A 25785-nucleotide genomic window follows, 5' to 3' on the forward strand; every position below is an offset into this window, starting at 1 on the left:
TCTTATAGTTAAGGTATTTAACCATAAATAATTACTGACTAAATAAAAACCTTCGACATATCTTCAAAAGATTCTTTATACTTATCGTACTAAAATTTTGATCCTTATTTTTAAAATTTTTACTTTTATCAATTATCATTTGATATATCACTCGTTTAAATAGTGTAATATTTACCTTTATTATTGATATAAATTTGTGAAAATAAATGAAGTTAACAAACAAGTAAAAGGATTGATTAAACTGATATGCAATGTATGTTATGAATCATTTTTTATTTCAGTGTTGTATGTGTTGAAGGTTCGGATTATTAAAATATTCACATCATTAATCATGTAATACATATATATGTATGTACATTCGTATTTTAGTCGAACAAACCAAATCCCATATCTTCGTCTTCTGACTCAGATTCCTCTTTCTTTTCTTCTTTCTTTTCCGCGACTGGTGCTTCTGTAGCAGCCGTAGCTGGTGCAGCAACAGAAACTGCGGCAGCAAATTTACTTGGGTCCTATAAAAACGTTAGATAATGTTAGATATATTTTAGTAATTACATGTAAGCTATACATAGTATATGTTATCAGACTGCATTTTATGCATTTTTCAACAAGAATCTTAATAGTGCCAGTGGGTTCCACTATTTCTAGCTCTGGCACTAATTACATAAGATTTTCAGAAACATGATTCATCACATCAATATTTTAGGAACTTATTACAGCATGTGTTGATGAAAACTGAAAAATTATGTGAATATAACATACCTTGATGTATTCCTTAATTGTAGCTGCTTCTGGAAATTCAATATCAGTCACAGCAGCAATGGCCAACAGATTCTTGAATCCATTAGCAATACTGTGAGGAGCACTAGCTACTGTAGGATAGCCAATAGCTAAACACACTGCAGCTAAGTTTGCCACTCCAGCCATGAATTTTTCCCTTAGATCTTCTGGTTTGATGTCCAAAATTTCAGGTGCAAAAATAGTACCCGAATCATAGACTTGTTCAACAAGTAAACCATATGAAAACGGAGAAATGTTCAACATATTTAAAAGAGTGGCTTCAGATGCACCCACCTTATCGCCTGGTTTTAAAATATGTACATCGTTCTAAAACATAATGAAATATAATTTTTTGCTTGTCATTATATTAACCTTTTACTTAGACAAAAGATATTAATTTAAATTGAATCATATGCTTACAATAATTTCAATAGTACCCTTAGAAATTTTGGTAGGAATGCTCAAGGCTTGAAAGAACGATGTTTTCTCAGGTCCAAGACCAGTGTTTTGAGCAGGAATAATTACACTTAGTGGTGCAATAGCACCTGCTCTAGCTGGTGCTCTGACTTTGTTTTCCAAAAGTTTGTCCCGTACTTCGATTAAATCTCCACGGGTAAAAACAAAACCAACATTTCCACGAATATGTGGAAGAAGTTTTTCGAGGGCAGCATTGCGTTCAATATGACCACGAATAGCTTTCCTCATCATTGTGTTCTTTCCCATTAATACAACAGCATTCCCACGAAGGGACATACGGATTTGTTGCATTTGTTTAGAGCCGACATTGTCAGCACCCACAATGAAACATTTTGGGTAATCATCCAATAGTTGCTGTATAAAAAATATATATGTATAATGTAGATATGAATTAAATATTTTAGTAACGATTTCGCGATAAAATATTTGAAATACTCACAACAAGTTTTGTAAAGTAATTGGATTTCCATGTTGCCTTGTCCTCCCTACCCATCTTGAAGTGTGTATAGGGATAAAACGTTTAAGGACTAAAAATAAAAAGGCTTATTTATATATAATTTACTATTAATATTGTACGGCATTTCACAAAAATTAAAATCAGACTACACGTATGTGTAATGTATAATCTTGTAATTCGCACACAGATGGGTTCTACTATTTCTAGCGTCTGTATGGTTCTCGAATTATCAGACGTTTCATTTTATCATCATATAAAATATTTATGAAAAACAAATATTGTATAAAAACATACATAATTCATCACACATATAAGTATATGTAGACAATAAAATTTATATATGTACTTCCATTATAAGCATATATGATAGTTTTATATGTGTAAATAATCAATACTTTTAAACATATAAATTATAAATACGAAAATATTTAGGGATTACTAAAATTAAGGTTATGTGACCACATGGCATATACATATTGTTTATTTTCACTTGAATATTCAAGAATATCTTATACCTTCTGCATTTTATTAATGTAACATGATTTAAATAATGTTATAAAATGATTTTTATAAACGCAAAGTAAGTAAGCTATTATTTTATCACAAAAATAATGTGGAATAAATTTTCTTACCTCAGCAAAAATTTGCGGGTGCAATGTGGAAGAAAGAGGAAGTTCTTCCTTCTCCATGACACAAAGATTTACCGGATACGCGCCTCAGGAAAATCATTATCTTAGCGCGAATATTTAAAAAATGTCTAAATGCACATAAAGAAATAAAGTTACATAGAAATAATAAATTTTTAAATACGCTGTTTTCATAATACGTAAGTTGAATAGTTAAAAGTAAACGATATCTCGAAATTAAATTACGGGAACAGTATGGTTATTACCATTAATGCCGTTGAATTTGTTTTTCATGGCCTACAAAGGTATTGAAAGATAAATATATGGTTCTATTTAAAAAAATATCGATCTTGAAGTCTCATAAAAAGATGACCATAAAAGAGAAGCTATTTCCTAGTGAACAGGTCAGAAACGGCTTGTAAGCAAGCTTGGTATAAATTTTTAAAGGCAGGCATGTATTGCGATTAACTGAAAAACGGAAGACCACGGAAAACAACGCCGAAAATGGATCGCCGTATTCATCGATTGAGCGAAAAGGATCGTTTTCGTAGTGCAAATAATATTGCTGCAGAGATAAACTACAAAAACGATACACAAATTAGTGCTAGAACTGTTAGGAGAAGATTAGAAGACTAACTTAAGAGGACGAAAACCCCCAAAGAAACCACTGCTAAGTTCTAGGAATCGAAAAAGACGACTTGCATTTGTTAAAGCTCAAAAATCCAATCGAGAATTTGTGGAGCATCATAAAAAAGACAGTACAAGGTTATAAATCGAAAAATTTAAATGAACTTTACAATTGAAACAGCTTGGAGTAATATTACGGTAGATCAATGTAAAAAATTAATTAATATATTTTATGCCAAGAAAAAGTGATAAGAAATAACGGATATTGGACAAAATATTGAATTTAAAAATTAATATTTTTTGTGTAGTCAAACTTTTGACCGACAAAATATTATACAGATTTCGTTTCTTTTTTATAACTTAGCTACTGAGCAAAATATCAAAATGAAATTTTTTTGTAAGTGTATAAACAAATGTCTAATTAGTTAATACCAAAAGTAGAACACTGTATTTATATTTTTTATGGAAAGTAAATCAATTATTTATTTTTTCCATTTCGTCTTAATCTTTTGTCTGCTACTGATGACAACAAATGGGAGAGATATTTAGTGGGGCCATCCTGTATATGCAAAATTATATTTAAGAAATAATTGATTACAAATTAAATTTGAAATGCAAGCTATTAACTTAGTCTAAACATTAATGTTATTCTTAAGTATAATTATTCTGTAAGTACTACTATAATATGCATTGGTATAGCATAAAATGAATGATAAAAATCTTACATTGCTTTATATTTATTTATTCATTTGAAATTACACATAATATAATCTATATTTAATTCAAAATCAGTTTTAAATTAATCTTTATAATATGATATATTCATCACAATATGAAAATGGCACAATATTATATAAAAAGTAATGTCAAATTTTTCAGAAAGGAGAATACTTTGCTATATATAATCAATTAATATATAATCAATCATATATTGATAGAAAAAAATAATTCATGTGTAAAACATATATTAATTTTAAAACACTGGTTTTAAATTTTTTCTTTTACTTTCAATTATACTGATAGTATTTCTTCAGCACAGTTTTTCAATACATTCACTGCAAAATCAATGTCACTTTTGTTGAGAAGTGTAGAAATACAAAGCCTAAGACTAGGCCTAGGTATATTTTTCTCTGCTTCTAAATAGGCAGGAGTTATGACTGCTAAATTATTTTCAATACATTTATCAGAGATTTTAGAAAGCAATTTTTCTTCTGTAGCGCGGTCTTTCTTATTCTTTAAATATACATGTTTTACTGGGGATTCTGGGAAACTTGAACATTCCAGGCAATGAATTTTTTGCAGTCCCTCATTTATGGCTATGCAATTATCTCTTAATGATCTAAATAGCTGTGGATTATTTTTCATAATATTTAAAGAAGTAATAGCAGCAGTTGTTAAAAGAGGTGGTAAAGATGCAGAAAAACAATATCCAAGACCAGATAAGCGTTGGTGTTCAATAATAAATGATGTGCCTACACAGAAACCTCCAATAGACCCCATTGCCCAATCCAGAGAACCTAAAAAGTATAAAGTATATAAAATATAATACAAATTATTAATAGAAATTAAGATCTATAGTAGTTTATTGTTGATAATTATAATTGAATAATATTGCTTACCCATAATCATATCAATTTCACATTTAGGAACATCAAAGTGTTCAGTGATACCTTTCCCATGTTTACCAAGGGTTCCAAATGATATTGATTCATCAATAAATATCCTTAATTTATATTGCCTACAGAGTGCAACCAATTCTGGTAGTGGACAGATATTTCCAGTATTCATATAAATACCCTCAACTATTAGAAAGCGTTTGATTTTAGCTGCCTTTTTAAGATTTTGTTCATCAATTTTTGCTTGTTTCATCAATAAATTACTAAGATCATTTACATCATTATGTTTAAAATAAATAATATTAGCCTTAGTTGCATCTAATCCTTTCTGTATAGCAAAATTTGCTTGTTCATCTACAAATATAAGATCCCTGCGTTTACAATAAGCTGCAATTGCAGATGCAATTGTACTAAATCCATATGAATATACAACTGCTTCTTCTGTATCTGTATAATCTGCTAAACGTTCTTCTAATTCAAGATGAACATCCACAGTACCATAAAATCCACGTGGACCACAAGAACCAACTCCATACTTTCTTATTGCTGCTATTGCATCCTTTTCTATTTCATTATTTTCAGTTAAACCTAGGTAATTGTGTGTACCTAAATTCAAGCAATCTTTCCCATCTACCACTATTCTTTTACCAGCTCTAGATGTTATGCATCTTGGATTCAAAGATATATGATTCATCTGTGGATTATTTATGAGAGGTTCAGGATTCCATTCCGCAAGTTTCCTTTCTATTTCATCTTCAGTTAATGTTCTATCTCGACTGAAATATCTCTTACTAATAAACCAAATAAGCCACAGAATTACGAATATTTCTAGTAACGTATGATATTGAGGTATCGTACTCAAAATATTCATTGATTCAATAAATAGAAATTTTGTGCTCATGTTTTTGGTTGTATGATATTTTACAAATACCCTGTTTTTATTTTCGTATAACTTTTGACGTGTCTTAATCACCTTATGTAATACTTTGTATTACTTTTGATTAGTATACTTGTGCAAAATAATTGTAGTGAATACATACATACTTTAAAAAGCTTATCACTCTTTGAAGTGTTACACGTAGGAATGATATTAATAATTGTACTCTAAAAGCAAATTAGTATTGCAAAGTATTAAGAAAGTTTTCATTTCATACTGATAAATACTCTTAACAAAGCATTAAATAAAACTAATTATGACTCAACTTAGCAGCAGTGATTGCGCCTTGCGGTTACTTCTTTCGAAGAACCAAATAAAAAACAGGTGGCAGCACCAATATATATATATATATATATATATACACGCATGCATACACACGTATCATATAATATCAATACGAAATATATATATGTGAAATATTATTTTGAAATACATTTATCATATAAATTTTAAAGTCCATATAAATACATTTCACTACAATTTTAATTACATTATAATACGTGAAAATTCATTAAGAATTACAAAGATAAATTTAAAATTATTTCAACAATGTGGCAAATGTATTGATTTATTGTATAAAAAAATTATTATTGCCTTATCTTACTAACATAATAGTTACAATTCTAAAGCAATAATATAGAATTCGGGTAAATTTGTTTTAGAGATAATATTTAAACATGGGCGCATGCGCGATTAACAATTTTAAGCTCGCGCAATAGTAAGAGTAGTACTTCCGGTATCCGGCAAACGCCCCAGTGTATGTAGTTATGTTGTCAGATTGAATTCTTGCCACTTGTGTATCGTATTTGTTGTGTTGTTATTAAGTCGATTGTCATAAAGTGACAGTGTACATATCGCTGACTTTCATTGAGGCTTTATACTGGTAAGCGAATTGTCATTAATTTATCAATACTGATTAATGCATCTCACTGCCGCTAGACTCATATTAACTTTGCTGAAAACATTTTGCTATTTACGAGGTTCCGCAGTTTACATTATCTGTACTTAAATGTAATTCATATATAAATATATACATATATGTGTACTCGAAAAGTGCAATATATCGTATGTGTAAGTTGAACTATTATAATTGTTTTTTCGATAAAACATACGAAATTGCATTTGGTTTGGTTATGAACATGGTTATACTTGTATGTATCTCCTGCTGTGTTTCGACTGTGAGTCATACTACGCTGCACCTGACACTTGACACCTGGTAACGTATTTTAATCCTGTACAATGTTGAAGAAGTATCTAAATCTCATTAAATAACATATTTTAATTACTATGTTTCATATTTGCCGTAAAAATTGAGATTTGTAATTTAAAAAATACAAATAACATTTTTAATGAAGGTATTTAAAATTTGATGCCTATATAAGGATATATTTATTTAACGTATGAAGTTATTCAATTTAATGCTAGATAGAAGCATTTAAATTTATATAAAGATATGTTTTTTATTACTTCTATTTAAAGGTACTGCTTTGGGATATAATAATCTTATTAAATCTTGATAATGATTAACAAAATATTCATTACCAAGATTTTGTATTATTAGGTTGGTTACATGATACGGTCCTGTGATTCTGACGCGAGATTAAAATTCCATCGTGAAAGCTGACGAAGTGAGTCCGTTATCATTATTCATCATCTACACGTCGAACGCATTAGTTTTTGTATTCTATTTATCATTATTTTGCTTATCATTATATTTTTTAACAGTCATTTGTGTGATTAGTGAAAAACGTTATTTCGAAATGTCAGAACTTAGTAAAACGATAGAAGATAATTCCCGAATGGTACCAGGTGCTTATAAAAAGGTTTTAAATATGTGGAAAAATCGTGAGTATAAATTAAAATTCTTTTATTCTCTGATGCAATATGAAAAATGATATGTACTCTATTACTGTTTATAATACTCAATGTTTGATTCATGAAAGTTTAACAAATTATCAAAAAATTAATATATTATATTAACTAATTATAATTTTGTAGTTTTTTAATGAATAAGCCATATGTGAATGCAAAAGATGGTTATGAAGCTATTATCACAACTATAATAAATATTATATTGCGGAAATTTTATGTTGAGTATGTATTCAATTCTTATAAAATAATGGTCAACATTTTATTACTTATTTTTATGTTGATCATTATGTAACATTATATAAATACATGATAATTTTTTGCTATAATCCATAATAATGGAATTTATATTACGCATTGATCGTATAGGATATAATTTAAAACATTGTAATATTTCAGTTTTAGATAAAATTTATCATTATCAGTGTAAGCTATTTGTAATAAGGCGAAATCTGATAAAGAATAAAATACGTTCATAGGTGTACCGAAAATGTGAGTCATTATGAATTATTTGATCTTCGTTCCGACCTGTCTGTGAGAAACGTCCTACGAGTTAAAATTTTTTCTGCATAAGACACGTGTGCTTTAATATATTCTTATATCAGTAGTAATTTTATACTAAACCAGATCTTATGATTTTATTTATTGACTAACATCCTGTTGGTAGTTACATTCATGTATTCGACTGAATTAGTAATCCGTTGGACTTCTAGTTGCTGCGAAGAACAGTTACGGGTTAAAGTTTGACGGTCCTGTTAGAAACGAAGTTAGATTTCGAAAGTCCTGCGCTGCACGTGGCTCTTTACCTAAGGAACCTGCAACAATTTCGGGTCTTGACCACCCTGTGGCAGCACCGCAGAGTGCCGGTCGAAACCTAAAGCAGTAGAGCATTGCGCCGGCTGCTTCTAAAGTAGACTGTTTTAGAGGGTAGACACCTCCACCCTTACGAATCTCGTGAATTCATTCAACATTTTCATTCGCAATGTGCAATCTAACTCGAGTTCAGCTTTCTATCAAGTGTCAATAACACTGCAATATCTGGAAGTGATTTGATATCAATTGTTATTTTTTAAATATTTGGGTGGTGTTCCAAGAGCTAAACAAATTTTTTGCCAAACTATATATTATGGTATTAAGTCGACTGGTTAAAAAGGATATATAATTAAAATGAGCGTTGCAAACATTTCTTAGTAAGGATGGTACATTAATCTCGTCTCGTGCGCAATATTAATTTACATTCTTAATTACATTCTGTACGGTTGAGTTTATAAACGTGATTCATTACAGATAAATGTATGTAAATTTTCTCCGACGACCGAACGTCTGTTCATCCGCGATTCTATTCGTTATATTATTCACATGCATTGAAATTGAAAAGCATGCGCTTGTGATATCCTGTATACGTGTACGTTCATCCTTTGACTGCTACTTATCGGATTAACTTCTGGTTCATTTTCTTTCATAAGATTATGAAAAAGACGAATGCGGGTCACGTTTGGAAGGATGTACGGTTACTGCCAGATAAAATGTCTATTCTCTCTCTAACGCGAAACTTATTTTCTTCGTACATCTTGTAATCCGAAACCATTCTAAAATAGAATTTAGCGTTTCGAAATATCAAAAAATTTGATGATCGTCTTTTTACTTACTTGCATTAGATAGGCATATAACGTCCATTTCTATATCTGTTACACTGATCTCGAAAACATAAACTTGGGCGTTGTTGGAATCGATCATCGCGCCATCAAGGGAAATTCGCGGGGAAAATACACCGTCTATACACACCGTACGATTCCTCGAAAGTGTCGTAATTTTGTTGCGAATGTTCTCATAGTTACTTATTATAAAGACGTTACGTATGTGTTCCTAGAAACTGTTGCTTGTAAATGATAAAGTGAAGATTTTTGAGTCGTTGAAACAGCAAATATAAGCTTGATAAAACTTACATAAATATTTTATCTTTGTTAATATTGACAATAAATGATATAGATATAGCTCTTCCGATGTACGTTGATCGTTAATCAGACTGTTTATTAGTAGCTTCTGTAAAGAAAGGAAGTAAATTGGTGTTAGTTACTAATCTTATTGTTTCGTTAAAGCGCGTATTTGATTGCTAGTTTACGATATCAATGGATACATACCGTAAATATATAAACCGGCTGTGAACAAATGTAATTTATACCGGCTGTACATCAGACAATTTATAGTTGGTGATTCCCGTGGGAAATTCGGTTGAAACGAAATATTCGGTTGCTTGGTTGAAAAGGGCCAGCAGAGCTAAAATATTCAAGTACCAGTTTCAAATATATACGGCTGTGAGGGGTCAGCGTTGAACTTGAGCCTAAATATTAAAGTATTCTTCTATCCGCCGTTATTATCTTCAATACTATTCCGAGTCAATAATCGTTATATATTAAGAACCGTTTACCCTATTTTCTATTTACCATTGTTGCATATATTTTAATCTGTATAAAAGGAAAAGAAAAACAAAACGACACGAAATTCCGAATTAGCAGTCAATATTTTACATTGTTACGAAGTTGTCCGTGCTTGTATATAATATATATTCTCTCTCTCTCTCTCTTTCTCGTTGATACCGTATGAAATGTATCGATCAATTTTATCCGGTCTTTCGAATCAATTGATTCGAATGGATCAAACGGTATCGTTGTAAAACGATCCTAGTTGATAAGAGTCGCGTGACATAACACATACCGGCCTATCGGTTTGAAAGCATCGAAAGTTCGGTTGAAAGCCGGCAAAAGGCGTTTATTGCTGATACAACGGAAATCCATAATCGATATTGACGATGTTTAAATGCTGTGTGTGCAACAAAAGCTCAAAGAAGGAGAGGTCGAACGGCGAGGTGACGAAGTCGACGCCAAAGAAAAATCAGAAAGCGGTCGACTCGCAATTAGTTGGCATTGATTCATCGAAGCTCGAGGAAAACGGGCCGACCGGTAGACAAGAGAAGTTGAACGGCGACGTGCAGAGATTTGAGAAAGTTTCTCCGTCGATGGAGAAAAACAGCGCGGAAGTGGTCGACGACCTGACCGTTAAGAGTCCGTTGCCTACCGGAAAGCGCGACGAGGTCAACGATAATTCTCTCTTGCGAACCGAAACGATAGTAAAATCGAACAATAGCAAGAACGATGACAATGAGAACGATACCAGAAATGAGGCTGATCGAACGAAACTAGAGAAGGAAGATGGCGAGGTAAACGGAAGTAAGGATGCTAATGGAAACGGAAAGGCGGAGAAAAATGATAATGTAAGCGGATACGTGGATGAGGGCGGAGCGATGGAAGCAATACTGAATTCTGGGGTTTCTGATACCCTTAAGACCAATCTTTGTGACTCTTTCGCGTATATCGAGAGAACGATCGATGATGGGCCCGAGGAGGAAGCCGATGATTCCGTTTTCGAAGCTTGCCCGAACGATACCAACGCGAATAAAAATACGCCGCCAGGTACATATATCCTTATTGCGCAGTTTCTCCTTGGTAAAGAAAATAGATATTTTTAAATTCGTTTAGAGATGAAAGATTCGCGCAGGACGTTAAATTATACTTTCTGATAAATAGAACGCGTTATATCTGTGAAAAGTGACAGCAAATATGGAAATGCGATAGTAATCGAACTGGTTTATGCGTTAAATTTCAATTTCGTTTTTTTGAGATACTGATTCACTCTCGAAATTACACATATTTTAATATTTACATTCATAATGTATATATATACATAATTACGTTTGTTGCCCACTAAAATGCATGATTCCGTGACCTGCGAACGAATTTTTCATTTTAAAGCAAAGTCAATAATGGAAATATCCTACCGTAATCTATAAATATGCAATTTGCTCATTTCACGACTCGTTCTCTCGTTGATTTTTCTACATTTCCTTACATGTGATTTACAATATTAATAACAGCGTGAAATATGTTAAAAATTCATTACAAAAGCAATTACATGCTAAATTAAGAATTTCATTATCGTGTTGGAATGTAGGATTTGAAATGCGTTAAATTATTTTGAATTATAAATGAGGAAATTGCATACAACGAATAATGGCTATACGAAAGTATTTCAACGCTTGTCGTAGAAAAGTTAAAATATTATATGTATTATACAAAATATTTTGAAATTTCATTAGCATATTAGACAAGTTTTAAACCAATTCGAAAATGTATATACAAGTGTAATGCAAACATGCACTTACTGTTAGTAAAAAATTAATATGCCGGAATTTTTTTTGGAATATTTTTGTAACATCGCTATTAGTTAGTTTTCGTATATGTATATTTTGAAAAAACTGCATCTTTCGGATCATCCTTTTATATAGAAGACTGATAGGCATATTTCAGTTAAACATTAATGCACGAGTCAACGTTGATGATAACTAAATAACGTGACTTACTAACATATGATAAGTAATTGATTGTTCAACTATTTTATTGATCGTCATGAAGTGTACATAGCTTGTAATCAATGGCTTGCAACCTTTACGTGCATTTACTAAATTGAATTTTGCCATTACTATCATGATTATTACAGAGCTAACGAAATTTCAATATGTTTTGTATAAGACACATAATACATTCATAAAAATTTTCTACAAGCGTTCAACTGCATTTCGTGAGTCACTGCAGATATGTAGATAAAGATATCTATATTGCGGTGTACGATGCGCAGTTTCAATTCCTCGGTGGCTTTCGGAGGAGGAAGACGGCGAGCACGACTCAGAAGAGTGCAGCGGAATGCAGGAACCACCGGCGACGCCGGTTGCTCGCGACGAACTAGCTTTAAGGCGTCACAGATTCTTCTCCGATTTGTTACACGTTACGCAAAACGCGACGGAGCACAGAGTGAGGTTTGACCCTCTAGGACCGATGGTGCACGCCGGTTAGGGTTCACCCTAAATCTATTTCTTACTTTGTATGACACTTAGATCTTCTGTTCGAGTTACTTACTTGCTTATTATTTATTTATTATTATTATTATTTATATGAGAATATCGGATACAACCAAGCCGATCTATTCTAATTTTCTAATTATGCTTCAGAATGAGTGGAAAATACCTTGCAAGATGAGTGCGGTATGATCGTGATTTGGACACAGATGAATGATCTTAAGGATTTTTGTAAATCAAGTCCATTCTATGGCGCCTTGGAGGGCCGGAATTATTATAAATATTATTATTATTATTTCTTTGCAAAATTGTCTGAGATTATATTTAGGAAAATATTTCATGTGAATAGAGATATTAGTTGAAAAATGTATGTAGTTACAAACACCAAGAATTTTATGATTGCATCATGATTATTTAATGCGGTTGACTAAATTTATTTATATCAAGATTACAATACATGTTCCGTAAACTTAGGATAGATCTTTCTGAACAATTGATTTTAGATGAAATATCGGACAAATGTCGTGCGATGTTTCTGTTAAAACTTGAATATTATGACTAATTTATCAATATGCCACACTGTGTATAAGAGAGTATTATATATGGTAATTATTTCTCAGGAAAATCATTTGTTTTCAAGTTGTGACAAAGAGTTTTACAACTTTACTCTGTTCCACATATTGTTACCGTCCAGTGTAGTGTTTCGTTATTATTCGCTGCTTTTTTATATTTTGATCTACTTATCTTTTAACTTTTTGGTGTATTATTTCACGCTACTATCGTTTTCATTACAAAAAGAGAAGAATATTTAAAATAATTAGAACTGTCATTAAAAATACACACCAGTGATTTCTTGTTTTTTCTTAGTTATGAAAAATACATTTTCTTTTAATTACAAGTATAAAACATAAATGAACAATATATATCTATTTTTTAATTTTATGCATATAAATAAGTTATAAATTATAAAACATCTTTTACTTGAGTGTTTACATGATTCGTATACAGATATGCTGAGAATTTTTAATTATTAAAAACTTATTAATGCGTGAGATTCCATACAGAATGGTATCTACCCACGCGTGATTCAATTTCCACAGATTTTCTAAGAATAGGCCGCGGCACACACCCGCGTTGAATATCATTAGAACCGTAGTTTAGTTCTTCAAGCGTTTCTGAAAAGGCTACAGGATCTCGTCCGTGAAATCTTTTGTTCGTATAGGAATAATCTTTAATCAGGGGAAAGAATAACCAAGCCAGGTGTGTTTTTGTAATTTAGAGTGGCATAAGTCACAGAAACACCGGTAACGAATTAATTCATTTGTATATTATTTCATATTTAATTATAAATTTAAAAATTGTGTAATTTAAAGCAAGTTATTCTTTGACCTTAATTTTCTTGCGGTTCATGAATTTTTATAGTAATCGAAATGATGTACACTTATTTTAAAATTTACAATGTGATTATCGTGTCTCGTTTAATGTAATCTATTATTTACAACTTTGATTTACAGTAATTATCAGGTACAATTTTATAGTTATCGTGAATTTGTTTTATGTTAACATTTTCAAGTACACATAAATTTATTTATAATATTACATGTCGCTTGCAACATAATGATCTAGTGGCTGTAGATGTTAATGTAACTATTTATACGTTCATTCTATATTTAATTTAGTCGCTCTTAATGCGAACTTTCGGGAATATATTTCTTTCAATCACCGAAGATTTTCTGTTGATCGGTATTAATAATTTATTAGTTGTAAATCAACAAATTTTGTTTCATTGCCATTTCATTTTCAAATATTGGGTTTATAAAAGTATGTTTGTAGTAAAGAATATTTTATTATTACATTCTATGGATATTTAAATTTAATTTTGTTTACTTTTTGCGTGTATTTATAGTTACTTTATATAGAAACAAACAAAAATGAGATATAGAAATAATATAATAATAATAATACAAATAACATTGAATAGATAAAAAAATAATTTTTTTATTCACGATATTGGAGTATATTTCCATTTTATATACATATAAATCTATTGTAATTAAAGGTTGTGAAACTAGCGATAAGGAGGAACATCTAGAAGAGTTGGTAAATAGATTAGAAAACGTTACAAAAAGATTGGAAAACGTAAGAGTCCAATCCATAACTGAAACACAAGATTCTGCTGTTCAAACAAATACACCATCACCAAAGAGGTCTCAAGCAGTAAAAAATAGTGACTCAGTGCTGTCTGCCTCATCTCCTCATTCAATAGAGAAAAAAGCAGAAGACAAATTTATCAGCATGTCAGTCGCAGGATATAAACAGTTTTTAGATGGTCCTGTGAAAGAATATTTACAATTGAGTGAAAAAATTGGTGGCGATGTAGCTACTCACAGCAAGCTTGTAGAAAAGGCATTCAAGTAAGTACTTTACTATCAATTTGTGTATTTTAAATTCTTGATATGTTTATGTAAGTTATTAAGTATTGTAAATTTATTTTCATAGCATTCAGTTGGAATTTATTCAAACTGCAGCAAGTCGTCCAGCCCCAACAAACCAATCAGAGCAAATTTCTCTTCTTGCACCCACATCTGCACAGATTCAGCAGATTCAAGAGTTTCGCGAGAAAAATAGAGGATCTCAGTTTTTCAATCATCTATCAGCAATTAGTGAAAGTATTCCAGCTTTGGGATGGGTTGCAGTATCACCTACTCCAGCACCTTATATAAAAGAAATGAACGATGCTGGACAATTTTATACAAATCGTGTATTAAAGGAATGGAAAGAGAAGTAAGTTTTTATTATAGATTATTATTTCTTATAATAATAAGTACGATATCTTCTTATTGTCTTTTTCATATGTATAACAATTTGTTTTCTGGAAATTAATTACTGATGCAGAATTCATTTAGTTTTTTATATCTACAGAAATAAAGTACATGCTGAATGGTGCAAGGCTTGGGTACAGACACTAAGTGTTCTACAGGAATATGTACGTCAGCACTACACAACAGGACTTGTATGGGCAAAAACTGGCTCTGCACCAACAGGCATCCCACCACCACCACCACCATGTATGCCTCCTATGGCAGACGTAACACCGGCAGATATTATCGATGACAGAAGTGCTCTTTTTGCCGAAATTAATCAAGGAGAAGCTATTACAAAGAGTAAGTGTAACTTTTTAAATTACTACATACGGAATTTATTAAATAATGAAATTTTTTAAATGAATCGGTATTTTACAGACTTAAAGAAAGTCACGTCAGACATGCAAACACATAAAAATCCTTCATTGAGAACCGGACCAGCACCATTTAAAGCACCAGTTGTAGATAATGCTATATCTACAAAAACAGTGCCACCTGCAAATGCACCAATTGATAAACCTCCTGTATTTACTAGAGATGGAAAGAAGTGGCTTGTGGTAAGTAATACCATTTTGTTGTTTCATTCTATTAGTTTATTCTGTATTGACGAAATTTAATTTTTGTTATAGGAATATCACAAAGGCAATAAAGATCTGCTTATTGACAACGTGGAGATGAACAACGTAATCTATATGTTCCGATGTCATGATAGTACTTTAGTTGTCAAAGGCAAAGTTAACTCCATCGTTATGGATTCATGCCGTAAATCATCCGTTGTTTTCGACTCTGTTGTGTCGAGCATCGAATTCGTCAATTGTCAGAGTGTACAAATGCAGGTATGTTATTTATTCCCATTATCTATAAAAGATGCAACAACATACAATGCTTTCTAACATCATGTGAAAAATATATTTATTTCCAAATGAGTACATATATATACAACATAATTATACGATGTTCATGTTCTGTATTAAAAGTGTATATTACAAAAATATAATAGACATTATCAATGATGAATTTTATAAATATAGATAAATAATATTATTTATGATCTAATTTTACTTATATTTTTTAATGTTTCGACGTAAGCTTCTTACAAATGTTTTGCAATTCTTCTAGATGCATAAAATTTGATTCCTGGTGAAGAATTTCTAATAGAGCTATGTATTCCTCATTGCTTAACTCTTTAGGTGTTCCGCATATTTGAAATTTGTTTAACGCTCTTTTTGTCGTTTTTGAAATATTCTCCAAATCCGATATGGATGTACTTGTATCGATAACAGAAGGTTTAGCAGTTACATCAACTTCTTTTTGCTCGACAGACAAGAAACATAAATTTTTAAATTTAGAATTTAATAAAATGTTCGACACCGAGTCCTTTTGTGTTTTCGGTACTGATAAATTAGTTGACGTAGTTTGGTCCAGCTCATTACCATTTACGACGGTAGAAACAACAGTAACGATTTTATGTATCCTATCCTTCTCATTTTCTGTGGAAATCCCTCCAAGTTCATCGTGCTTTTTATTGCCTTGATTTTCTTCCATCTTTTGTACACTTACTTCTCTATTTTTGATATATTCCAAAAACTTATTTGGATCCACTATTTTTGTCGAAGCGTGGTCATATTTTGTGAATATGTTAACATATATTACCATTTGTTCTTGCGTAATAATATCATTGCCAGCATTTTCATTTATATTTCGTGCGATCTGTGATGTTTTTATTAAATCTTGCTTATGATTATCAGCGTCATTTACCTTTCCTACGCAAGAGTTTACCTCTTCTATACGTGAATCTGTATTTTTTGATTTACCTTCCACTTGAATTTCATCTATTTCATTTTGATCCTTATTACTCGGACTATCCCTCCAGAACATAGTCATTGTCAATGGTCCTCTCATCGGACTCTTAGGTCGCGATTCATTTTCAGTCTTTCGAGCTGCTTCCAATCGACTTTTTAAAATCGGTATGCAAGATTTTGAAGACGTTCTCGGCGTTGGTGACAAAGATTTTAAAGGACCATTTGATTTTAATTTAGTTTCTAACGATTGAGTGTAATTTATAAAATTTGTATTGCTTGGGTATTCGTGTGACCGTGGTGTTATTTCTTTCGGTGATTCGTTCGTTCGAAAACTTACTTGCGATCGGGATCGTTTTCTATCTAATTTGACACTATCTCCTGTGTTACATCTAGGTTCTGCAGATAAATCACTTAATTTTGGATATGTTGTGTTTGTACTATCTTCTGCTTTGATTTGAACAGTGTTCAACAAATCGGATTTTAAACCTTTTATGTTTCGTGAAGCTATTGATCTTTTCAGTTTCTCGGATTTTGGAGTATAGTTTTCGTGGCTCCACGATTTCATTGTCGCGTTCGTTCTTTTCATTGTATTATCTTTTTTCGTCTCTCTTGAAGAAACTTGTCGTGGAGATAAATTTGACGAGATAATATTTTGTTCTAGATGTAATGTTTTCATATCATTCGCTGGAAAATTGGGTAGTGTTTCGTCAATCGAAACATTTTCTGCCAAATTGGATAGTGTTTCGTCAATCGGGACATTTTCTGCAAATAATAAATTATAATTATCAACGGCATACGCCACTGGAGATCTATTCTTCCGAATTTCCTTTTCTTCTTTTAAAGCCTTTGCTTCTTTAATTGTATCAATATTCTCTGTACAAGATTTAGAAGATAATGAATTGCTTTTATTAGACATTTTATTTTGGAATTTTGATAAATTTTGTTTCATATCGAATTCATCATTGGAAAGTTTGACAAAAGATTTGTCAGTGGCCATGATATTCGTTCTTTTAGTGTCACTTGCAATACCTTTTAAATTTTCATGCTTGCTGTGTAATGTATTTTCCTTGTTATTTTGCGTACACAGATTAGAGTGTAAGTAGCCTTTAAGGTTTTTTGAATGTGTATTATTTAATTTCGTAGTAGAACTCGAGGCTTCATCTGTAAAATACATACTGCTGTGCGGAGAAATAAGATTGGAGTAAGATTTTAAAAAATCCGTCTCTTTTATTAGTTCTTTTTTATTCAGATTTGTAAATAGATTTTGTGTAACTGAATTCTTTTCATCTTGAAAGTGATCGTGTTCGTTGTAATTAGTTTCTGTTTTATTATAGTTATTCATGTTTGTAATACCATATTTCTGAAGAGTGATTGTGTTTGTTGAACACGTTTTTACATCTTTTTCATTGATAGTATCATCACTGAAATTATTATTGACGTTCAACCAATCTAATTCTAACTTTTCTTTGTCTAATGACTTGTTAATCAGTACTGTTACAGATGGTGGTTCCGGAATGTTAGAATCATTGGACTGATTTATGCTGGATGTTAATGAGTCCCGTATTAAATTTGTTCCACATGAAGTTTCTTTACTCTCGCTGGGTGATAATTCATATATTGGATCTTCGTTTTTAACTATACCGTGCATTTCTAATGTTTTATTTATGTTTCTATGGAGCAACGTTTGTTCGATTAACGAACACGCACCAGGATTTCTTTTTAAAGTTAAATTCGAATTGCATGATAAAATTTCTTGATCTTCGTATTTTTCATTATCCAATGTACTCAATTTCAAGTTCGATATATCAGTTCCTGTGTCTTTAGTAATTCTAACATTGGTACATTGTTTCAGAGATTCGGAGTTCAGAAAATTGGAAGTTATCTCGTTGTTCGAATTTTCAACTTTCTCCGATGAAGCAGTTTCGTCCAAGTTTTGCGAAAACAATTCTACGCTATTCGTGTCCCGATTTATAAACTCATTTATATTATTTATGCGCGTGAAATGCTCTTTGAAATTCTCTTTCTCATGATCATAGTCGTAACATGTCCTTTCTTCGTTCACACTCGCTTCTGTTGTATTTAAACAACTTACAAATTTTATAAGCTTTTCATCAGACTCGTTCAACATGTCGTTTAAATATCTTATCCGTAAATTACTTGGAACTATTTCGTTCCCTTGAAAGTGGTTATGCTTTGGTAAAGATAGCTTATTTTTAATCTCATTTCCTTCCTGAATTATATTACTAAAACTAAAATATTCAGAGGGTGAACCAAGGTTTTGTTTCGAGTCCAAATATTTTTTACACGTGTCCAAGTCTTTAATTTCATTTCGTTGATTAAGGTCTTGTTTCAAATTGAAAAACATATAAGTTTTACTGTTTTTCTCGGTGGAACTGCTAACAGATTGTTCTTCCGATATAATATCCAAGAACTTCGACTGTAGATTATTGTTAACGTAAGAGTACCTACCGTGATCTGATACAGACTCGTTATTTATCTCCTCCTTCTTTTCGTCTATGTAGCATATCTTTTCCAGTTCGACACGCGTTAATAATGCTCTTTTGAATTGAAGGGCTTCTTGAAGTAATAACGCTGTCGGCTTGTCATCTAATTCACTATCCTTTGATACTTCTGTATGGCTCGAAGCTGCTGATATTATTGCATCCTCGTCAGTTTCCATTGTAACTGGATATTGATCAGAGCCACTGAATGGCTTCGCTCGATTGCCCTTCGTGTACACATCATCTGGCATCGGTATGAAATTTTCTGATATTATCGTTTTCTTCTTAACTTTCTTTTCTTCAGAGGAATCCGATGAAATAGTATAATATATTCTTTCAGGTATTCTTTCATATTTTACGCTAGAAGAATATACAGTCTGATTATTTGGAATTATCTGTAATTCGTGGTCATTCGTAGAAGATATTTTTGCCTCGTCATTCCTTGTAAGCAGACAATAAGGATCATTTATGTTATTTACATGATACGCGTTGAACATATTTGAATAATTTCGAATAGACGCTACTGAACTTCTGGTTGTTTCATCGCTTTCGTATTGTTCAGAGCTGTTGGAAGTTGTCCGTTGCATTTCTTTACTGTTACTCCTGATATTTCTATTGGCCTTTATTTCCATATTTTCCGTGTTCTTCAAATTGTCCGTGTCTGTCGTAACTGAGACAAGCGTACTCACGATGTTTTTGCAAACGCTGTTCATTTTATTGCTATTATCTCGTTGTTTCTCCGAGGCTTTCATCTCGATGTTTTGCAACTCGTACATACGCAGAACATTGTGCAAACTCTCTAATTTCTTTTTCACCTGGTACAGGGCTTCTTGAGACGTTTTCAGTTTTTTCCTCGGTTCACACGAAACCAACATCTTCGAGGTCAGTTGCTGGGGAAACACATCAGCGCAAAATATGTTCATTTTTGGGGGCAATAAACGTTTGTCAATCAGTTGTAGAACTGGATAAATCGCATTCGATAGTTCCAAACGTTGCTCGTTACTCGGCTGCTTTCTATCGATTTTTTCAAGCTTCTTCTCTTCTTTATTTTCCTCTTTTCCGTATTCATTTCTATTACACTTTTCAAGCCTTTCACTCACGTTAGTCGCATCTTTTCCTCGAACGCTTCTTCGTTGCTGTAATACGATTAAACACAATCATTGACGACCCCGGACAATTTTGTCTCCAAATATAATAACTTGTTCATTTTTACCTGTGTATCTGACCAAAAATTTTTTATCGACGATTCATTGCTCATCTCGGACGAGCTACAGACTAATCCAAGATTTTTGTTGCTGTCGTGTAATTCTTTCAAATACTTTTTGCAATCGTCTATAGTTTTCGTGAATTTCTTACACGCCGGGCTCATCTTGACAGTTTCAGCGTTCATCGAGCTTCTCCTCGATCTTTTCCCACATTTAGCGTACCTCTTCCTCGGAAACAACGGAACCGATATCGCGTTCCTATGATGCACTTGGAAATTTTCGTTTCTCAATGTCTCACGATGCTTTCGATCGATCGCATTTTTGAACATAGAATTTAGCCTGAAAATAGAATTTATTAAGTTGTCATTCGATAATATATTTGCAACAATAATTCTGAACGCGTGACCGTACTTTACGGATATATCGCTGCTACTTTTCGATGATTTGCTGCTGTATTCGACTGGCAAGTTTTCCTTCCGCAGATCAGGGTACATCCTCTTTTTCTTTGCATCGAACAATTCGGTCAGACGATGTTCCGAAGGGTAATACTTTGAACACGAAAAGTACGATTCGTTGTGTCTAGGGCTAAAAAGATAGACCAAGATAACCGTTATTTCTTTCATTTTCTCTCTCTCTCTCTCTCTCTTTCTCTTTTTTTAAACATCTTTTTAGCACCTTAGCAATACATGTTTTATCCAATTATTACGATCATTCGGATTGGACAGAGTTAGTCTAAGGTTTCTTAGATTCTTCTTAAAGTTGGATTTCTGAACCTGATGGGGTAAAGGCCAAGTACCATACTGCAGCTTATACGTTAGTATATTGACTTTCAGTTCAAGGTCCTCCACTTTGTATCCAACTTTATTAAGCACATCTTTGTCAATGGACGCGTCGTTACCGCGTTTCCCTTTGATATATATTATTCGTAGTAATACCACGCACATAGATATTACGGCCAGTACCTTTGAATATTATTAAAGCGATTAATAGAATATCTTTATTTGATAAATACTATCTTTCTCATTATTTATCTTTTTCTATCTTTTTCTATCTTTTTTTCTTTTTTTTTTGAACATAGCGTTCAGATATAAAAAGTCTTATCAGTTTCAAGAACTTACCTGACCGCTATGTTCATGTATTCATAGACCTTTAATTCGATATTCATTGCACAAGTCAAAAATAATAATTCTCTGTACCCGCCAGACTATGCTTTCGTTCCTCAAGCAGTCGAGAACGTCGGTTACGATCTCGTTCCACACGTAATTTGCGATTGCTTTTGGACATTCCTTCCAGTCAACTTCGCAGATCATTCGCACAGGTTCGAGATTTCCGCCTGCGTACAGCGATCAAGCGTTTAACAACGATTTGCATTTCCAAGTTTTATTAACGAATATCATTCGTGCAACACGGACAGCAAAGTTTTGTCAATGAAACAGCTTCGTTCAGTTCGAATATTACACGTTAATTGGAATAAAGCAGGAGAAAGAAAATACAAAGACTGAAATCTTACCGAATTGCCAATGCATTTTGATAACGGGAGTAAGTTTGTGTCGAGTGTGAGGTGAAAATTCAACTATAGGCTCCGAAAATTTCATCAAATTCCATCTACGATTATTTCTGCCTACACTACGTGAAATGTGGAAAATCGAAAGAAACTGCGATCGGCAGTTATTGCCTCTCGACGTGTATAATATCGATAGTGTACACATATAAAGTGTGTACATAATTATAGATCAGAAGATAATTAGGCAAGATCGCAACACCTTATAATATTCTAATCGAACATCACAAGAGAAAAACCTGACAATTATATGTTTGTTATTTTCTGATTTTATTACTGTCGCTTTAAACCGATTAAAAAGTATTATCTTAGTATACGCAATATTTCAATATCTTCGATATTTTCATATTACATTCGATGTTATAACACGAGTAATATTCTGGAAATTACGAAGAGAATGGAACGATACGCGTTCGAATCGAGATTCAAGTAAAGAGACAATTTTTGCTGTCGTAGAATTGATCGACGATGTATGAAATTCTTCGATAATTCACAGACTATGGTATTCGATAAATTTCTTTTCCTCTTTGATTGCAGGTATTAGGAAAAGTCCCCACGATCTCTATTGACAAAACAGACGGTTGTCAGATGTATTTGAGCTCGGATTCATTAGATGTGGAATTCATTAGCAGCAAGTCTAGCGAGATGAACGTTATGGTACCTCGAGGAAATGGAGATTATGTAAGTTTGACGTGTACTGGTAATTTGTACACATTGAGGCTTCAGGATTTTCCAACCAAATTTTCTTAATTTATTCTACGAGTATAAATAGGAATGTAGTTGTTCCCTTTGTACTTGAAACTTTTCTCACGATCTAATGAAACTGCTCGTAAAACATAGTGAAAGAGTTTGACCGAAAAAGAAAAAAAAAAAATGTCTTTTAATCTTTTTTATTTCGCATTTTTACAGGCGGAATATCCCATACCGGAGCAATTCAAAACGACCATCAGTTCCAAAGGTCTCAGTACGATCGCTGTCGACTCACTGGGCTAAAGCCTCGATGATGACTCAATTATCCATAGCCTAACTAAATGTCTGTCTAAAAGGAGTACAGTTCATTAGAGGTATCATCGTCAGAGGATTCGTCGATCTATTATTTATTGCTTCTTTAATTAATTTAAGGTTTTAGAAAAAGGGCGAAGAATTAAAGGAGAGATGCGAGTATACACTTTTCGAAAGTATAGAACTGAATTAGATAAATCGATCGAATGTTTTAAATATTCGCAGCTCTATTATATTGTTTCGAAGGTATTTGCCGCATTTCGTGAAGATCATCGACCCCATTCCGAACTAAATTGTAGAATCACGCTTAAAACGACGCTCAATCGATCGAGCCTTATTAAATTTTATGTATAAAAACACGCGGTTATTCGACCGCCTGTGGCTCGATATTTTGTAATATAGTCTTAATTAGATCCCTAGTAATTGTGATTCGTCTATCACGGTGATAATGGGACGAAAATGGGATCGATATTCTTCACGAATGTGTTATTAACGCACGTTGGTGCTGATACGAGGAGACTGTAGGTTCGATTTAAGTATAAAGTTATGGACAAAAGTTTTTCTACCTTCGAATCAGACCTTTTATACATTTACACCATTTTTTATTGTGAACGAACTTTTGTCCACACCGACGGAATCGTTTCTCGGGATTTTTCAGTCTACTCGCTATGGAATTGCCACTCGACGTTTTCGGTGGGAGAAAAGCGAGCGCCGTACATGTCAAACAAACAGTTTCCGAGGAAGCAGAAACAGAAAGCATTCACGACTCATTAACAAAGTTACTCTGTATATTAAGCGATGTCATATTAATGGCTTGACGTACAGAGTATGTATTTCGTTGTACGTGGGAAATATAGCAGAGGTGGATACATTACGCTAAAACAGGAAAAAAAAGTTTATAACGTAAACTCTTTGATATGATCTTGTTCTCGAGTTACATCTTGTTTTGTGTTATTACTTACTTACCGTCAGAGATTATTTTGAAGCGAACTACCTCCAACTTCGATATAGGCGTGAGTACGTCTCATCATGGAACAGGTGAGACGTTGCACGGATTTGTAAGCAACTTTGGTACGGTAATGAATGTTTTAACATCGTCAATTAGCGTTTTATAAACTACAGATTTCAAATGTCTCCGTATTTAATAATCGAGCAAATTTGGGTCTGGAGAGTGAGCTGACTGAGAAATGGAGCCTGCACGAAGTATGTGTTAGCTAAAAAATGAAAAGATTGTTGTAATACAAAACAAGCTGTAACTGGAAAACCAGCTCATATTTATCTGAACTTTTTTTCTTATTTTAGTGTGCTGGATTTATGCCTAGAGTGTATTTCCTATATAGAACGAGATAACTTGAGACTTTTGCACCATTAATACTTTACATATCGTTTCCTTATAGTATATAATGCATTAATTCAATCACGTAGAGCGTAACTGATTGGAAAGGAATTATTTCGTGCCAGTATATATTATAATACACTTTTAATTGAATTTTCAAGTTTGTGCTTTCAGTTTGCGAGTCTTCCGTGTTCATCGATGTCCATGATGTGTAAATAGAATGGGACGCTGAATTTATTTAATGAGAAACAAATCGATCGTTTATGCGCGTGCGTTTGAGAACTTTCAGACTCGAAAGGTATTTTTCGAGACGACGTGAGATGAAAAATGATCAGGAATAACGGTTGTGCTAAAGTGTCGATGATCCAGCCGCAAAGGATAGATATTCCTCGAAACGATAAATGAATTGTAAACTCGATATTGAATTTTAAAAGCGTGCTGTTTGAACATGACGTAAATTACATTGTGATTTTTACCTCTTGGTATATTGTGCTAATCGTAGGTATAATCTAATATTAGAACTACTTAAAGGCACGATCTAGAATAACATGATCATAATAGGATAACAATGAAGCAGTTCGATCCTTTTTTACCAGAGAAAAAGACGAAGGAAAAACTCGAAAGAGACACGACCTTTTTTATAATTTATATACCTACATATGTACGTATGTAGTACTATGCCCGTTTGGTTTTAGGATGAGGATCATTTGACTGAGATTATTTATCATTAAGGATCGCACTGCCTGTAATGCCGTAATCTTTAACAGCCTTCGTTTTAATATCGATAGAGTATTATATGGAGGATAATTGATATTTATTTCTGAATATGATTTTCAGTGCTATTTCTAATTGTCCTAATAAAACAAATTAATATTCCACTTAAATCTTGTATTCATAATTCTTTTCGCTTTTCAACAACTTGGAACACGATTAAAGTGTTTTAGATACAACAAGAAATTACAGTCCCTTCTCATCGAATCAGGCTCGCATACATAAATTCTACTTTTCTAACTACAAGATGTCGTTTATACACATGCTATATCATGTTCTTGATTATTCAAATTATTACTAAATGCACAGACTATTATATACAGATAGAAATTATTTAATTTATTAAATTTCTTACTACACCATATTGAAAGATATCTCCGTATCTTTATGGTCAGACAATTCATCTGATTTCGAGTGTCATCGAAGAAAACGTCTCTCAATACTTTCA

The 25785-nt window shown here is 32.5% G+C and overlaps 5 protein-coding genes and 1 long non-coding RNA gene across 9 annotated transcripts; 1 reads left to right on the forward strand and 5 right to left on the reverse strand.

Annotated features, from left to right (window-relative positions):
* Positions 1 to 254: 254 nt before the first annotated feature.
* On the reverse strand, positions 255 to 2472 carry LOC117209506 (60S acidic ribosomal protein P0). The gene is made up of 5 exons (XM_033451616.1): positions 2344 to 2472; positions 1694 to 1781; positions 1198 to 1608; positions 760 to 1104; positions 255 to 509 (listed from the first exon to the last, which is right to left on the reverse strand). Exons 2-5 carry the CDS (start codon positions 1745 to 1747, stop codon positions 366 to 368), a joined length of 954 nt encoding a protein of 317 aa, XP_033307507.1. The 5' UTR covers positions 1748 to 1781; positions 2344 to 2472; the 3' UTR covers positions 255 to 365.
* Positions 2473 to 3875: 1403 nt separating this feature from the next.
* LOC117209598 (serine palmitoyltransferase 1) lies at positions 3876 to 5828 on the reverse strand. The gene is made up of 2 exons (XM_033451798.1): positions 4584 to 5828; positions 3876 to 4481 (listed from the first exon to the last, which is right to left on the reverse strand). The coding sequence occupies exons 1-2, from the start codon at positions 5479 to 5481 to the stop codon at positions 3976 to 3978; spliced, it is 1404 nt and encodes a 467-aa protein (XP_033307689.1). The 5' UTR covers positions 5482 to 5828; the 3' UTR covers positions 3876 to 3975.
* Positions 5829 to 6252: 424 nt separating this feature from the next.
* Positions 6253 to 25444, forward strand: LOC117209490 (adenylyl cyclase-associated protein 1). 4 transcript variants are annotated; one of them, XM_033451575.1, is made up of 9 exons: positions 9966 to 10856; positions 12079 to 12288; positions 14355 to 14709; positions 14795 to 15079; positions 15218 to 15459; positions 15538 to 15716; positions 15789 to 15995; positions 22766 to 22909; positions 23138 to 25444. In XM_033451575.1, the coding sequence occupies exons 1-9, from the start codon at positions 10196 to 10198 to the stop codon at positions 23219 to 23221; spliced, it is 2367 nt and encodes a 788-aa protein (XP_033307466.1). In that variant the 5' UTR covers positions 9966 to 10195; the 3' UTR covers positions 23222 to 25444. The 4 variants fall into 4 exon arrangements, with proteins under 4 accessions (XP_033307468.1, XP_033307467.1, XP_033307466.1 ...); XM_033451577.1 differs by lacking the exons at positions 9966 to 10856; positions 12079 to 12288 and adding an exon at positions 6253 to 6400; XM_033451576.1 differs by lacking the exons at positions 9966 to 10856; positions 12079 to 12288 and adding an exon at positions 7198 to 7362.
* On the reverse strand, positions 7995 to 9417 carry LOC117209493. Its single transcript, XR_004487923.1, has 2 exons — positions 9036 to 9417; positions 7995 to 8975 (listed from the first exon to the last, which is right to left on the reverse strand). It is a non-coding gene; the product is annotated as an uncharacterized LOC117209493 (long non-coding RNA).
* Positions 16004 to 20533, reverse strand: LOC117209489 (uncharacterized protein PF11_0213-like). Its single transcript, XM_033451574.1, has one exon. It carries the CDS (start codon positions 20383 to 20385, stop codon positions 16231 to 16233), a length of 4155 nt encoding a protein of 1384 aa, XP_033307465.1. The 5' UTR covers positions 20386 to 20533; the 3' UTR covers positions 16004 to 16230.
* Positions 20589 to 21309, reverse strand: LOC117209491. Its single transcript, XM_033451579.1, has one exon. It carries the CDS (start codon positions 21288 to 21290, stop codon positions 20610 to 20612), a length of 681 nt encoding a protein of 226 aa, XP_033307470.1. The 5' UTR covers positions 21291 to 21309; the 3' UTR covers positions 20589 to 20609.
* Positions 25445 to 25785: the final 341 nt, after the last annotated feature.

The sequence above is a fragment of the Bombus bifarius genome, unplaced genomic scaffold (assembly GCF_011952205.1).
Source record: "Bombus bifarius isolate JDL3187 unplaced genomic scaffold, Bbif_JDL3187 scf7180000008178, whole genome shotgun sequence".
In the NCBI taxonomy this organism is placed as follows: Eukaryota; Metazoa; Arthropoda; class Insecta; order Hymenoptera; family Apidae; genus Bombus; species Bombus bifarius.

Coding starts and splice junctions, on each gene's coding strand:
- LOC117209490 (XM_033451575.1), top strand. CDS start 10,196: ATGTTTAAATGCTGTGTGTGCAACAAAAGCTCAAAGAAGGAGAGGTCG. Junction 12,289..14,354: donor AGGACCGATGGTGCACGCCG/GTTAGGGTTCAC, acceptor TTGTAATTAAAG/GTTGTGAAACTAGCGATAAG. Junction 15,717..15,788: donor ATGGAAAGAAGTGGCTTGTG/GTAAGTAATACC, acceptor TTTTTGTTATAG/GAATATCACAAAGGCAATAA.
- LOC117209506 (XM_033451616.1), bottom strand. CDS start 1,747: ATGGGTAGGGAGGACAAGGCAACATGGAAATCCAATTACTTTACAAAA. Junction 1,609..1,693: donor ATTACTTTACAAAACTTGTT/GTGAGTATTTCA, acceptor TTTTTTATACAG/CAACTATTGGATGATTACCC. Junction 1,105..1,197: donor AGGGTACTATTGAAATTATT/GTAAGCATATGA, acceptor ATTATGTTTTAG/AACGATGTACATATTTTAAA.
- LOC117209489 (XM_033451574.1), bottom strand. CDS start 20,385: ATGAACATATTTTGCGCTGATGTGTTTCCCCAGCAACTGACCTCGAAG.
- LOC117209491 (XM_033451579.1), bottom strand. CDS start 21,290: ATGAAAGAAATAACGGTTATCTTGGTCTATCTTTTTAGCCCTAGACAC.
- LOC117209598 (XM_033451798.1), bottom strand. CDS start 5,481: ATGAGCACAAAATTTCTATTTATTGAATCAATGAATATTTTGAGTACG. Junction 4,482..4,583: donor TGAAATTGATATGATTATGG/GTAAGCAATATT, acceptor TATACTTTTTAG/GTTCTCTGGATTGGGCAATG.